We start from the raw sequence: 16,203 nt of genomic DNA, 5'->3' as shown, positions 1-16,203 counted from the left end.
ATGGCCAAGACATGAGGGAGATTATGCTCGGTCATGCCGAGTTTTGACCCCAAGACCTCATGTGATAACATCCCATATCTTAACCATCGCGTCGTCCCGAGAGGACAATAATATCATCTATCATGAAACTCAATGTTGATCCCAAATAATATTGATAAATATGAGATATTTGCCACAATGCATTGCATTGACAAGGCGTTTGATGAATTTACAATGTGCCATAGTTCTAAACCCAATTAGCGTAGGGATAGACTTTATAATGAATTACCTATTATTATTTATGTTTTCACCTCTCACTTAAAAAAAAAAAATTCCATAAATATTTCAAGTCTACTCGGATTAAAAAGAAATATAGTAAACCATGAGGACCAATTTAAAATTTTGATTCCTCCAAGAAAAAAATTCTTTCCTTCCACCTTCCCCTTTCTCTTTCCCTTTCCCTTTCGATACCAAACAAACTCAACTCACCAGCAATCCTCTTCGTTTACTTCCTTCTCCCTTTATCTATCTCCATTCCAAACCTCCTCAACTTCTCTCTCATTCCTCTGCATCTCACAATGGCTTCAGGAGCAGGAGCAGCAGCAGCAGCAGAAGGCAACTTCAAGGTACCATTTTCACTCTCATTTTATTTTATTATTATTTTAGTCATTTTTTTAAAAAAAAAAATTATTTAAACACATTCTTCGATCCTTCAGACTCTCGTTCTAAAGGTCTCCATCCACTGCGAGGGCTGCAAGAGAAAAGTCTCCAAGATCTTGAGCAAAATCGAAGGTGTTTCTGTTGGATTATATTTAATTTCTTTATCAGTGGGCTTACATGTTAATTTAATAGCACATCCGATTGTGTCATGTTGGATTGAATTTGAATTATTTCTTCAGCTTCATCTGTTTGAATTTGGTAGATCAATCTTTCTTTGTCCTTTTTGTTTCAGGTGTCGAGTCAGTCGATATCGATGCGAGGCAGAACAAGGTGAGCATTAAGTCTCTTGTGGATGCCCAGACAGTAATTCAGAAGCTGAAGAAGCACGGCAAGCCTGCTGAGCTCCTGCAGGAGGTGAATCCGAGTGATGATCGAGTTCGTAAACCGGCAACCGAGACCGACAAGCCGCCTGAACCCGCGAAAATTGGTGTACAAGGCAGTAGTCCTGCTTCTTCTCCCGGTGCTGATCAGGCTGAGACGGTTATGGCAGTTGACAATTCTGTTACTGAGGCCAAAGTGACCAAGGATGAACCCCCCCAAAACCCCGAAAAATCCGAAGAGGTAAAGTCGAAAATAGGCGATAAAAACATCGAAGATACCTTGAAGCCGTCACGTGAAGAAGAGAAGTCCAAGAAGGTCGAAGAATTAAATGATGAGCATCACACCCCTCGTCAAGTGTTTCCCCCGCAACCGGCTTACGTTATGAGCTACGACACGACTAAGCCAAGTATGAGTCAGTCGCACTTTGTGCCTCCTATGGCAACCGTTTCGTCTCAAGGGAACATCTACGATGATCAATATCGGAATTTTCCACGATATTACGATGGCCCGGTTGAAGCTCATTCGAACTCAACTGGTTACATGCATCAGCAAACAAATGATCCATACAACGCCATGTTCAGCGATGAGAACCCGGACGCGAATTGTAGTCTTATGTGATTGTCCCGTAGAGCTTGACTAGAATCATGTAAGCTAAAATTGTGTTAATCAAAGACCGTGCGTAATATTTTGATCATTGAAAGATGAAACACCTCTCCGATGAGATTGATTAGCATGAGAATAAGTTATGATTTCACGAAGAAACCTTTTGAAGGCCCCTTACGACTATCGGATTCAATTGATTCGATCTTAATCATTCGTAATGGCTCTAAATTAAGAGGACCTTCGGAGATTAGCAGCGAAGATATAAAATATGAAAATCGTTTTTTTAGCAATAATGGAAATGAAGAGTGATCCAAACTTATCGAGAAATGATGATCAATTCAATAGGTGAAGACATTTGGTAGGATTTGGTTACTTCACAAGCCTCGCGATAAAGGAAAATGACCATCCTATGAGTTAGGAGAGAGAAGGAAGAACTAGATGCAATCCCATTTTATATCAACAAAGATCAAGTTTACACCTTAAAAAAATGAATCGTCTTAGTAAGCGAAACACTTGACATTTTATTAATCTGAATCATCTGGACCGCAACCCTTGGTCCGCTCCTGGACCAGAGTTCGTTGATAGACGTGATTTTAATTAGTTATAGCAACACATAATCGTAAATGAATCTTGAATCCTTAATCTTAAATACATTTTATCAAAATTATTTAAATTTAATTAAAATCATTTTAAGTTGATCAAAATCACTTTTAAAATAGTTATAATAGCTACTATGTAGTTACTATAATACTACAATAATACAATCGCTCTGAAAATAACATATGATGGAATGCTTATCATTGGATATGATCCGGCAGTAAGGAGGGGGGGCCCCCATTTTAAGTAAAGTTAACGCCACGTGGAAGTCAAAGGGTCAAACGGCCGATCGGAGAAGGGGAGACTGGTCGGCCGAACGGGGTCTCATCATAATCGAAAGCAACCCGACGGGGAGTCGGGTCTCCGACGCTCATGGGGAACAGGGTCGCCGGGCCGATCGGGGAGCCCGCTCAGCCAAGGCAGAAAACAGCAATACTGTGAACAGTCAGCAAAGCACCGACTGGGAATCTTCCGAGCGGACTAGCACATACGACCGGTCGGACGTGAGGGGACTGCTGACCGGCCGGACGCTCGGCATGGGGTAAGAAGAGACAAAAGGACAAGGGAACAGCTTCTGACAGCGATTATGCTCAACGACCAGGCCATACGCAGCATCTTACGACAGAAGGTTCTGTTGTCCCATCAGAGAGGTGCCCGGACTGTAGCAGTATGGTGTCAGGCAAGCTCCTCTGACAAGCCCATACTGAGGTATGGTGAGAAGACACGTATTTGCCTCGGTACGTGTGCATAAGTCTCTTCCTAGCTCTATATAAGGGTCATCATTCTTCACCGGAGGTACGCATTGACGAGATCACGCATTCTCTGAGATTGAGAGCCACTTCTTTGTTGTCCACTTGCCTGACTTGAGCGTCGGAGGGTCGTCGCCGGGAACCCCTTCCTGGCCTGACTTCCTTGCAGGTTCGCCGGAGGTCTGTACGACCGGTCGGAGATCCACGTCAGCAGTTCGGAGAGCCCCACGTGCCCAGCGTCCGTTGATTCAGCGTTCGAACAAGATCAATTTGGCGTCGACTGTGGGAACGCTCCTGCATCCGATCGGGAGCAATGGACGAAACTGGACGACCGCACTCGGTGATGCTCTCCACAAAGGAGCTTGACGCTCTGATCGAGACACCAGCAGCTAAGCTTGTGGAACAATAAAGGCAGAAGTCGCAAGCCGAGCGGATTGAGCAGCAAGCGACATCAGCATCAGGGGGCCGAGCGGAAGCACCGCATGCCACGGTTCCATTTCATCGGTCCCTATTCCGCACGCCTCCTGAAGCCGCAGCAGTGAATCGTGATCGAGGATCTTCATCAGATGAAATACCAATATGATACAACAGAAAAGGCAAGGCCCCCCGAGCGGACGCCTCCCCCGAGCGGATCAACCGTCAATTCTCAGAGGCCATCCTGCGGGACCCTCTGCCAAAGCACTATGTGCCCCCGGCGATCGGTGAATACAACGGAACCACCGACCCGGACGATCATTTGGGTAAGTTCGACAACACAGCTACCCTTCATCAATACACAGATGGAGTGAAGTGTCGGGTTTTCCTTACCACCCTCTCGGGATCAGCTCAACGGTGGTTTCGGAGGCTGCCAGACGGATCCATCACAAGTTTCAAAGACTTTCGCACGACCTTCCTCCACCACTTTGCAAGCAGTCGGCGTTATCAGAAGACAAGTGTCAGCCTGTTCGCTATCAAGCAAGAGCCCAGAGAGCCGCTCAGAGCTTATATCCAGCGATTCAACCAGGTGGCCATGGACATTCCAACGGCCACCTCAGAGACAATGATGAACGCATTTACGCAAGACCTCGTGGACGGTGACTTCTTCCGTTCGCTCATTCGGAAGTCGCCCCGAGACTACGACATATGTTACACCGGGCCAATGAATACATCAATGTGGAAGAAGCCCAGGCGGCTCGAAGGAAAGAAGTTCCAACTGAGCGGCCAGCACTTGCCGAGCGGAAGCCTGTCACTCGCCAGGAGCCGCCCAGAGGACCGCGGGCCGAAGCAATCCGCTCTCATCATGCGAGGTCCCATGTCCAAGAGGTAGCTGCCGAGCGGCCCAAACCAAAGAAGAAGGTATGGACCCCCATGTTCTGCTCTTTCCATCAGACCGATACACACAACACAAGAGATTACCGAAGCCTTCCCTTGATCGCCCACCCCGTTCCCCGGAGTGGCGGCCGTCGATCGCCATCATCCGACAGGCGACAGAGACCTCGTGAAGCCGATCGGATGATATCCGACAGGCGACAAAGACAGACTCCCAAGCGGCATCATACTCCGAGGCGTGAGAATCCCCGGATGTCTAGGGAGTAGCCTAGACCGTCCACTCGGGAAGAAGAAAATAGAAACAACACTTCCCGAGGCGAAATCAACATTATAGCTGGCGGGCCGACCGGGGGCGACTCTAACAGAGCAAGTAAGGCGAGCGTCGGGCAACTTCAGATTCATGCGGTCGGCTGCAGCCAGGAAAGGGCGAGTGGACCAGAAATCAGCTTCGGGCCCAGGGACTTGGAGGGAGTCGAAGTGCCACATGACGACGCTCTCCTCATCAAAGCGGTAATAGCTAACTACACTCTTCACCGCGTTTTCATTGATACAGGAAGCTCGGTCAATATTATATTCAAAAAGGCCTTCGACCAACTGCAAATTGATCGAGCCGAGCTGCTGCCCATGACAACCCCCTCTACGGGTTTACGGGCAAATGAAGTTTTGCTGGTCGGACAGGTCCGACTGGCTATTTCGCTGGGAGAAGAGCCGCTCAGGAGGACGAGAACAGCAAACTTCGTCGTGGTCGACTCTCCCTCAGCATACAACGTTATCTTGGGACGACCGACGCTCAGCGAGTTCCGAGCGGTCGTATCCACCTTCCAACAGAAAATCAAGTTCCCGGTGGAAGATAAAGTGGGAGAAGTGCGAGGAGACCAGCTGGCAGTTTGGCGATGCTATGTCGAGATGGTCCGAGCCGAACTAAATTCCGCTCGGAAGGCGCCACGGATCGAGGTAAACGCCATAACCGAGAAACCATCCTCTTTGGTGTATGAAGAAAAAGAGGAAGTGCAGATTCACCCGACCCGATCGGAGGCCACCATATTCATTGCGGCCGATCTGGAGATGAGTCAGAAAGAGGAAGTGATCAAATGCCTCCAGAGAAACTGTGATGTCTTCGTCTGGTCGACGCATGAGCTGCCCGGAATTTCGTCGAGTATAGCGCAGCACGAGCTCCACGTCTGACCGGACGCTCGGCCGGTGAAGCAAAGAAAGAGGGATTTCAGCGCTGAACAGAATGTCATCATCCGAGCAGAGGTTGAGAAGCTCCTGGAGGCCGGCCATATACGCGAGGTCCAGTTCCCGAGCTGGCTGGCGAACGTAGTATTAGTCTCCAAGCCGGGCAACAAGTGGAGAGTGTGCATAGATTTTCGGGATCTCAACAAAGCGTGCCCGAAGGATTTTTATCCTCTGCCTCGGATTGATCAACTGGTGGACTCCACAGCTGGCTGCGTGTTGATATGCATGCTCGACGCCTATCAGGGCTACCATCAAGTGCCGCTCGCCCGAGAAGATCAAGAGAAGGTTAGCTTCGTTACAGCCGACGGCACATACTGCTACAATGTGATGTCGTTCGGACTGAAGAACGCGGGGGCAACCTACCAGCGCTTGATGAACAAAGTGTTCAAGGAGCAGATCGGACGCAATCTGGAAGTGTACGTGGATGATATTCTCATCAAGTCCGTCCGAGCGGCTGATCTCTTTAAAGACATGGAGGAGACTTTCCGAACGCTGAGGAAGTATGGAGTTAAGCTGAACCCTCAAAAGTGTCTGTTCGGAGCAAAAGGCGGGCGTTTCTTGGGCTACATAGTGACCAAGCGGGGCATCGAGGTAAATCCCAGCAAAGTGAAAGCTCTACAAGATATGTCGCCCCCAAGAAATCTGAGGGAAGTACAGCGCTTGATCGGTCGGATAACAGCATTGTCCAGATTCATCTCGAAGACTGTCGATCGGAGTCTCCCGTTTTTCAAAATCTTGCGCAAGGCTACCAAGTTTCATTGGGATGAAGAATGCGATCGGGCGTTCGAAGAGCTGAAGACGTACTTGAACTCTCTACCTGTGCTAGCCAAGCCTGCTGTGGGCGAGCCGCTCTGTATTTACTTATCTTCAACAGAGCAGGCCATAGGCTCGGCCTTAGTAAGGACGAGCGGAGAAGAGCAACCTGTGTACTTCTTGAGCCATATATTAAAAGACGCTGAATCTCGTTACACTGGGCTCGAGAAACTAGCTTTTGCTTTGGTCCTCGCCGCTCGGAGACTTCGCCCCTATTTCTTGGCACATACTATCATCGTCAGGACAAATAGCCCTTTGGGAAGAGTGCTGTTGAATCCAGAAGCGTCCGGACGGCTCATTAAATGGACCACGGAGTTGAGCGAATTCGACATTCAGTATCAGCCCCGTTCGGCGATAAAGGCGCAGTCATTGGCAGATTTTGTCACAGAAGTGCAAACGCCAGAGCCCGAAGCTATGTGAAAAATATTTGTGGATGGATCGTCCACTCGGCTCGGGAGCGGAATTGGCGTGTTATTACTCTCTCCTCAAGAAGAAAAGATGCACTTATCCGTCCGGTTGGATTATAGAGCTACAAATAACGAAGTGGAGTATGAGACCCTTATAGCAGGCTTGCAGGCCGCCTGACATGTGGGGGCCGGTCTAGTGACGCTGCATTCAAATTCGCAGCTTGCCGCCCAGCAGCTCTTAGGCACTTTTGAGATTAACAACGCTCGACTCAAACTCTATGCTGAAGCCTTCGAAAAGCTCAAGTCCAATTTCAGAGAAGTAATTATCTAGAATATACCCCGAGCGGAAAACCAGGCGACAGATGAGTTAGCCAAACTAGCAAGTTCAATAACGTCGGTCGTCATCCAGCAGTCAATTGAACAAGTATCTTTGGTGGCGCACGTCGACTGGATGGAGGGTCTCGCGTTTCCGAGCGATTGGAGGACAGCCATCATAGAGTTTCTGCGCTCGGGTGCGACACCGTCCGATCGGGAGGCTGCCCAGCTGTTAAGAAGGAGAGCCGGTCGGTTCACACTTATTGGAGACCAACTCTACAAGAAGGCTTTCTCCCGCCCGCTTTTGAAATGTGTAAGCTCGGAAGACGCGGCGTACATCCTCCAAGAAGTGCATCAAGGATCATGCGAAGGGCATCTGGGCGGACGATCACTAGATAAGAAGATTCTGCTGGCCGGATACTTCTGGCCAACCCTGCAAGCAGACGTCGCTCGGACCGTCGCGACGTGCCTTTCCTGTCAGAAGTATCACAACTTCTCCCACCGACCGGCGGAGGAAATGAAAGCAGCTACCGTATCCTGTCCGTTCGACCAGTGGGGAATGGATATTGTGGGTCCATTTCCTATGGCGACCGGTCAGCGGAACTTTCTACTAGTGGCGGTCGACTACTTTTCCAAATGGGTGGAGGCCGAGCCACTAGCCAAGATCACCGAGCAGATGGTCAAAAAATTTATTTGGCAGCATATAATCTGTTGGTGCAGCATCCCTCGCCGGCTAGTATCTGATAACGGACGACAGTTCATCGGGAAGCAGCTCAAAGACTGGTGCAAAAGTTATAACATTGAACAGCACTTTACTTTCGTGGCGTATCCTCAAAGCAACGACCAAGCGGAAGTAACCAACAGAGAAATCCTTAGAAATCTTCGGGCTCGACTTGATCATATAGGAGGAAGCTGGGTGGACGAGCTGCCAGGCGTTTTATGGGCTATCCGCACGACCCCAAAGGAAGGAATAGGCGTTACGCCATTTCATTTGGTGTACGGCGGTGAAGCAGTTATCCCGATTGAAGTCGGCGTCGAGTCCGTCCGGATCCAGAACTATGATGATGACAACGCAGAGTGGAGGAACATGGAGTTGGACTTGATCGATGAAGACCGGGACAAGGCGGCCGTCCGGCTGATGGCGTACCGGCAGCGGATGAAGCAAAACTACAACCGGCGCGTAATCCCCAGAGCATTCCAAGTTGGCGACGTTGTCTGGAAGAAAGTAAAGCCGGTCGGCGACATTGGCAAGCTGGAGGCTCTTTGGGCGAGCCCCTTCAAAGTCATCGAAAAACTCCGCTCGGGTGCTTATTAGTTGGAGGATGAAGACGGACGGCGGCTGGATCGACCATGGAGCACGAATCATCTCCAGCCGTACCGAGCCGGGTGAGAGGTGCGCGGATGTAATTCATTTTGTGTATCTTTTGGTCGCCTATGTCCTTGTAATGCAAGAAGCAAAATGATAAAAGGTGCATTTGCCAATATTCGCCGAGCGGTAGTGTTGAAATTAGCCTTAAAGGCCGTCGAGCTCCGACGTTAAATATCGAGAGTCGAACCGACGACTATAAACTCTCCGAGCGGAAGACCATCGAGCTCCGACGTTAAAAATCGAGAGTCGAGCTGGCGACTATAAACCCTCCTAGCGGAAGACCGTCGAGCTCCGACGTTAAATATCGAGAGTCGAGCCGGCGACTATAAACCCTCCGAGCGGAAGACCGTCGAGCTCCGACGTTAAATATCGAGAGTTGAGCCGACGACTATAAACCCTCCGAGCAGAAGACCGTCGAGCTCCGACATTAAATATCGAGAGTTGAGCCGACGACTATAAACCCTCCGAGCAGAAGACCGTCGAGCTCCGACGTTAAATATCGAGAGTTGAGCCGACGACTATAAATCCTCCGAGCAGAAGACCGTCGAGCTCCGAAGTTAAATATCGAGAGTTGAGCCGACGACTATAAACCCTCCGAGCAGAAGACCGTCGAGCTCCGACGTTAAATATCGAGAGTTAAGCCGACGACTATAAACCCTCCGAGCGGAAAACCGTCGAACTCCAACGTTAAATATCGAGAGTCGAGCTAGCGACTATAAACCCTCCGAGCGGAAGACCGTCGAGCTCCGACGTTAAATATCTAGAGTCGAGCCGGCGACTATAAACCCTCCGAACGGAAGACCGTCGAGCTCCGACGTTAAATATCGAGAGTCGAGCCGGCGACTATAAACCCTCCGAGCGGAAGACCGTCGAGCTCCGACGTTAAATATCGAGAGTCGTGCCGGCGACTATAAACTCTCCAGCCGGAAGAAGATAATAAAAAAGTCGACTTGTTAGTCGTTTGGGCGTTCGGCCAATGAATCAAAGGTACTTCGCGAATATCTATCGAAAATCCTATTTGCGAAACAAGATATATTCAGTCGAGCGGAATAGCTACGCAAAATACTTCGCGAAAAATCGTTTTCGAACAAGAGGTGTGATAAGAACCGAGCGGGACAACACTCATATTGAGTAGCAAAAGAGAAAGCAAGTAAAAGGATAGCATTAAAGAAATCAAGGCCGAGTGGCCAAATTACTAAAAAGGGATAGTTTTTTGGCCGAGCGGCCGAATAACAGGCAAACTTCTATTCTAAATACTCGTAGAGATCTTTCGGGATATTGTTGAGGAGTGTTGCCTGGTCCTGAGCAGAGATAACGGCGGAATCGGGAAGTTGTCCTTTGGACTTCAAATATTCCGTCGTGGCATTCATGGCAAGTTCAAAGGCCATGTACATCCGCTCGCAAACTTTCTCCGAAAATTCGGCCGAGCGGATGTAATTCTGTCTCAGGGCGGCGACCCGACTTGGCTCGGCCTCTTGATATTCTTTAAGGGCCGCTCGGGAAGCATTGGCGGCTGCCTGATGTTCTTGTAAAGCAGTCTCGAGCTTCGCCACCTCATCCGATCGGGCAAGCTTCTCGTTGGCCAGTTGCTCCATCAACTCCTTTACTTTTTGCTCCAAGCCCCGAGCCTCGACATTCTTTTTCTCTAGATCGGAGATAGTCGTGTTTTTCCGAGTGGTGGCTAGGCTTATTTTTTGGTCGAGCGTCTTGACTTGCCGCTCGAGCTCGGCCAAAGTGTGGGCCTGATCGGCCGTCTTCTTCTGCTCGGCAGCCAACAAGTTTTGGGCCTTCTTGAGCTCTTTCTGCAGCTCAGAGTAAGAAGGGCCTTGGGAACCGGGCGGACCGCCTGCAGCCTTTAGTCTTCTCAATTCTTCGTCCACCATCGCCAGACGGTTGGAGACAGCGATCTCCTCCACCCATCTCTGACAAAAAAGAAGAAAAAGAAGTTGTTAGTGGCCGATCGAAAAGAATGCATAAAAAAACTTGGAAGAAAACACACTTACTCCAGTGGCCTGTTGCATGTGGCTATTAGCCAAGTTGCTGAGAGGAATCATAGCGACGCGTGCCCGAGCGTCGGCCCACATTTCGGCTAGAGGCCCTTTCATGGTGATCAGGTGCTCGGGCATTGTTGGTCGATCGGCTTCTGGCATTAATTCCTCGGTGGGGAAATGCAGGGAAACCCGGATGGTGCGGCGCCGACCGGGTGTCGTCTGGGCGGACGCGGGGGATGGATCGGAGGCCGGCATCGAAAACTGCGACAAAATCGCTGAACGTTGGACTTTGCGGGGAGCAGGTGGAAGGACGCTGATCGGAACGGCCTCAAGGGGGTCCGCAGACACGTCTAGTTGGGAGGGCGTCCGATCGGAAGAAATCGCCTCGATCTCTGGCGCTTTGCCTCGGGAAGCGGCGGTGGCTCGCTCGGTGGGATGGACTGCAGATGTAGCCGAGCGGAGTGGTGTTTCCGCTCGGCGTCTCTTTTGTCGGAGGGGGCGCTCTTCCTCTTGAGCCGAGCCCTCCTCCCGAACGGAAGGCCCTTGACTAGCAGTTGCGCCAACCGCTGGCTCCGGGAGAGAAGCTTGGGCGGCCGACTCCCCAGCATGTGTTTCGCTCTCGCCTTCATTGGAGTCGACCGGCTGAATGCCCAATTGCTCCATCTCTTTTGCAGCCGCGGCCTCGAGCGCCGCCGCCTTCCTCTTCAAAATTCCAACCATCACCGACTCCATGACAATGTTCGCTGCAAAGGAAAAAGAAGAAAATCAATTAACAATTAAGGCGAAGGCACAAAGTAAAATTCTTACCGAAGCCGCTCGGAAGGGGGGTCCTGATCGGATTCAGACCGAATATATACATCACCCCTTCAGGCAGGAATTTGTTGATGTCAAACCTCAGACCGGCCAGCATGTTGGCAGCATGAAGATAGTCCGGTCGGGTTTTGAACCTTTTGAGCTCTGGTGAAGTTGGTGGTCCGATCTGCCACTTCGTTAGGAAGGGGGCCCGCTCGGGCATACGAAGATAGAAGTAGAATTCTTTCCAATGTTTATTGGAAGAAGGAAGTTTATTGAAGAAAACCAAGCCGGGGCGAGCCTGGAACATATATGTGCCCAGCTCGGACTGTTTAGGATAATAAAAATAATAGAAAACCTCCGATCGGAGGGGGAAGTGGTGGATTTTGAACAGGACAACGACGCCGCATAAAAGGCGGAAAGTATTAGGGACTAGGCTTCCGAGCGGAATGCCGAAAAAATTGTAGACTTCAACGATGAAGGGATGAATGGGAAACCGCAGACCGACTGTGAACTGGTCGCGAAAAACACAAAAGGCTCCGCGCGGCGGTTTGTGAGGCCGAGCGGAGGAAGTGGGTAAGATGATTTCGAAGTCAGATGGGATGTCAAAATTTCCCATCAAAATATCGGCTTCGCGCCGATCGAAGCGCGACTCCATGGTAGTATACCATGGGCCGAGGGCTTAGTCTAGAGGTTGGGAGGAGCTAGCCATTGGCCGAGCGGACGAAATCAAAAAAGGCGAAGAAAGGTAGAGGATAGGAGAACAAAGACAGCAAACGAAACGATACCCCGATGATCGAAACTCGGGAAAGAAATGCAAAGAAAACACAAGAACCAAAGAGAGAAAGAAGGAGAACCTTACAATGAAGAGGAGGATCGAGGAAAGCGCACCAGAGATCGCCGAAAACAGAAGAGCAAGATCGCCGGAAATCTGGAACGCTAGAAGCAGCGGTAAGCACTCAACAGCAGAAGTGCGGCGAAGACGGAGAAAGCGAAGGCTTTATAGGGTTGAGCCCGAGCGGCCTCCACCGTCGAATTCAGGTCGCGAGAATCGGAGCACGCATCGCACCGTTCATTTCGAACCGCCTGGATCCCGTCAGAACACCACGCCGCCGCCGTACAATGACGGCAGCATCGCCACGTGGCATTCAGCCACTGGAACGCATTTAATAAGCATGTGCTCGACCTTAATGATGGAGATTGGCGAAAATTTCGAAAAGATACCGAGGAATGTGGGCGTTGACTGGCGTTTTAGCTGCCCCATTATGTCCGAGCGGAGGGTAGTCGCATATGGACGCCGCTCGGTGCAACTGATGGTTCAGTCAGTCGGACTAATCGCCTCCTTCGACTAGACTTGAAGGGGAGGCAAGTGATCCGACAGTAAGGAGGGGGGACCCCCATTTTAAGCAAAGTCAACGCCACGTGGAAGTCAAAGGGTCAAATGGCCGACCGGAGAAGGGGAGACTGGTCGGCCGAACGGGGTCTCATCAGAATCGAAAGCAACCCGACGCTCATGGGGAACAGGATCGTCGGGCCGATCGGGGAGTCCGCTTAGCCAAGGCAGAAAACAACAATACTGTGAGCAGTCAGCAAAGCACCGACTGGGAATCTTCCGAGCGGACCAGCACATACGATCGGCCGGACGTGAGGGGACTGTCGACCGGCCGGACGCTCGGCATGGGGTAAGAAGAGATAAAAGGACAAGGGAACAGCTTCTGACAGCGGTTATGCTCAACGACTAGGCCATACGCAGTATCTTACGACAGAGGGTTCCGTTGTCCTATCAGAGAGGTGCCCGGACTGTAGCAGTATGGTGTCAGGCAAGCTCCTTTGACAAGCCCATACTGAGGTATGGTGAGAAGACACGTATTTGCCTCGGTACGTGTGCATAAGCATCTTCCTAGCTCTATATAAGGGTCCTCATTCTTCACCGGAGGTACGCATTGACGAGATCACACATTCTTTGAGATTGAGAGCCACTTCTTTGTTGTCCACTTGCCTGACTTGAGCGTCGGAGGGTCGTCGCCGGGAACCCCTTCCTGGCCCGACTTCCTTGCAAGTTCACCGGAGGTCTGTACGACCGGTCGAAGATCCACGTCGATAGTTTGGAGAGCGTTACGTGCCCAGCGTCCGTTGATTCAGCGTTCGGACAGGATCAATTTATATGATTCCTTAAACGTGGATGCTTTTCAAATTTTTTTTCTAAAATTGAATTGATTAAAACTTTATTTTTCAATTTCGATCCCCTCACAAAGTTTAGATTTAGAATATTTATAACCTAAATTAAATCTGTTAATTTATTTTTTTAAGAAAAAAAATCATTACTTCTAATGATTTGCAATGTGATGTCATCGGGGGAGATTTAAAGATTACAATTTGCATGGCCCGTTGGAGACGATCTAATTAAATTTTGGGAATCTGTAGCTAAGCGAAGATCGAAGTGGACCCATAATCCAACCCCGCCGATTAACTAATCGGACGTCACTTTATTCCACGCTTGCCTAATCACTAATCGGGTACGAATGCGAGTAACGATCCTTAAGGCTGGCAACAGATTTCCTAGGCATAACGCTACGGTCAATTTGCCGACAAACTACCATTTTGCTACTGTAGAGCCACGTGACTGGCAGCAGACATCACGTCAATGCAGTGTCAAGTTAATGACACAATTTATGCATGGGCTAAATTGCATTTCAACCCCCAAAGTTAGTTTTATATTTAAATGAGGATTTTAGAAAAGACAAAACTTTGGGTGATAAAATAAAATGTACTTTATTCTAAAAGGCCCTTGATTTTTTTGTTTATATAAAATGCTCTTATTTTCAACTCCTAATGATCAATTGTAAACCTCAAGACAACAGCTCATCAAAGACACATAAGATTTTCTAACCACCAAATTTATCTTAATTTATATATTTGATGTAAAAAAAACATTACATCAACTTTACATTTATTATTTAAATTTAAATTGCATAAATAATATTTCTCTAAATTTAAGAAATACAATTTATTTATTAAATATTAAAATATTATTTAATTTACAAGAGAGAAAATAAAAGAAATAGATTTAGTAATAAAAAATAAAAAATTAGATGAGAGAAGAAAATAATAAAATAATAAAGATAATGAAAATTTTAAGGTAGCTGATATAGTATGTAGTAAAAAATGATTTTCTAAATTTAATAAAGTGAATAGTTTATTTTAAATTTTAGAGATATTATAGAAATATTAATGTGGATGCTAAGTTGATAGTCAAGATGATAGATTTGAATCATATGAGTAAATCTCTTGGGGTTTGCTTTTTACCTAAAAGATACATTTTACTTAAAAAAAAAGTTTTATCGAAATGATAATCTACTCAACACAAACTCAAGATCTATTTGAGACAATAATGTCGTGATAGTGTGTCTTCTTAATTTTTTAAATATCTAAGGATTAAGTTCTAGTTTGATGAATTTTTCTTAATAAATAGTTGACCTAAGAATATTGGACTAATGAACTACTTATTATTTATCATGATGGCTGATGAAAAACTTTTATGAAATGGAATTAATTACTTTTAAAATATATATGATAATTGATAAAAATAATAATTAAAAAATACAATAGTAATTAATACAATATACATTTTAAACTTATTTATTTACTTATGAAATTTTTTGAACTTATTTATTAAAAATCTTATGTTTAGCTAAATTATTTATAAGCTCAAATAATAACGTTATTTTATTTATTTATGAATATTCACGAATAAAAAATTACTAGCATTTAACCTTATTTATCTTTATATACTTTTATATAATTGAACGAATATATAACTTTATCAAATTAAACCCCAAGCTAGCTACGTAAATACACCCAACTTTAATTGTATTTTTAAATTATTAAATACTAGGGCTAAACCTAACCGTTTCTATATAAATTAAAAATATATATTTGGTAAATAAAAAATAATCAGAGAAAATTTTGAAGGAATCAACTAAATAAATAGTGATTAAGATTTTTGTTTTCATTTTTATTTACACAATTTTGCATAAATATAAATAAAGTAAGCATTTATTTTTGTATATATACTTTTCACATTTTTTTAAATATTATTTTTCTTATACAAATTCAATTTTAGTAGGTCATAATTAATTTATTTAAAATAAAGGGGGTAAAAGATAAAAGTACTTTCCTTTTTTTAATCATTAAATAATTATCCAATTGTCTCTAATATAATACTACTCAGTACCGTTATTTCTCATCTAAATATCGAGTTGACCGAGCACATTATAATTATAATAAGTATGATTTTATAGTTACTATACATACATATTATATATTATAATAGTTATGATTTTATATCTACTATAATACATATTTATTCAACGTTAATAGAAATTTACATTATAAATAATTATGAAATCATAACTATTACAACGTGAATTCAATTTACTTATTTAACATTCATCTACAAAATAATAACTATTACAATACAAATTTAATTTGCTCACATGACATTTATTTTGTAGTAGTTATAAAATTATAATTACTATAACACGCCCGAATAATTTTAAAATTAGATAGAAGATTTAGAAGGAAAATACCAATACTTAAAAGTATTGGAGGCTAGTTTAATAATGATTGGAATGAAATGTTCATTAATAAAAACTTAAAAGTATGGGAGGGTAGTTTATAATTATTGGAATGAAATGTTCATTAATAAAAACTTAAAAGTATGGGAGGGTAGTTTATAATTATTGGAATTTAATACAAAATTAAAGTGGGATAGAGGGAAAAAACTTAAGGAAAAATTCATGATAAACACATAAATTTGTGGGTTCTATTGTTCATTTTTGAATTTTTCTTTAAGATTTTTTTTCCTTTGTATTATATATATATATATATATATATATATATATATATAGGCACCAATTTTGATAAAAAAATGGAATTAGGAAATTCTTGTTAATTTTAGGAAATCCACTGGCGTATTCGATAAATTTCCCAACATCGAA

At 45.7% G+C, this 16,203-nt stretch overlaps 1 protein-coding gene across 1 annotated transcript; it reads left to right on the top strand.

Annotated features, from left to right (window-relative positions):
* Positions 1-448: 448 nt before the first annotated feature.
* LOC122002975 (heavy metal-associated isoprenylated plant protein 35-like) lies at positions 449-1,714 on the top strand. Its single transcript, XM_042558387.1, has 3 exons — positions 449-605; positions 696-771; positions 932-1,714. Exons 1-3 carry the CDS (start codon positions 558-560, stop codon positions 1,636-1,638), a joined length of 831 nt encoding a protein of 276 aa, XP_042414321.1. The 5' UTR covers positions 449-557; the 3' UTR covers positions 1,639-1,714.
* Positions 1,715-16,203: the final 14,489 nt, after the last annotated feature.

Source organism: Zingiber officinale, chromosome 7A (assembly GCF_018446385.1).
Source record: "Zingiber officinale cultivar Zhangliang chromosome 7A, Zo_v1.1, whole genome shotgun sequence".
Taxonomy (NCBI): domain Eukaryota; kingdom Viridiplantae; phylum Streptophyta; class Magnoliopsida; order Zingiberales; family Zingiberaceae; genus Zingiber; species Zingiber officinale.
The sequence above is the reverse complement of the archived record's forward strand: the minus strand, read 5'-3'. Positions and strand labels throughout refer to the sequence as shown.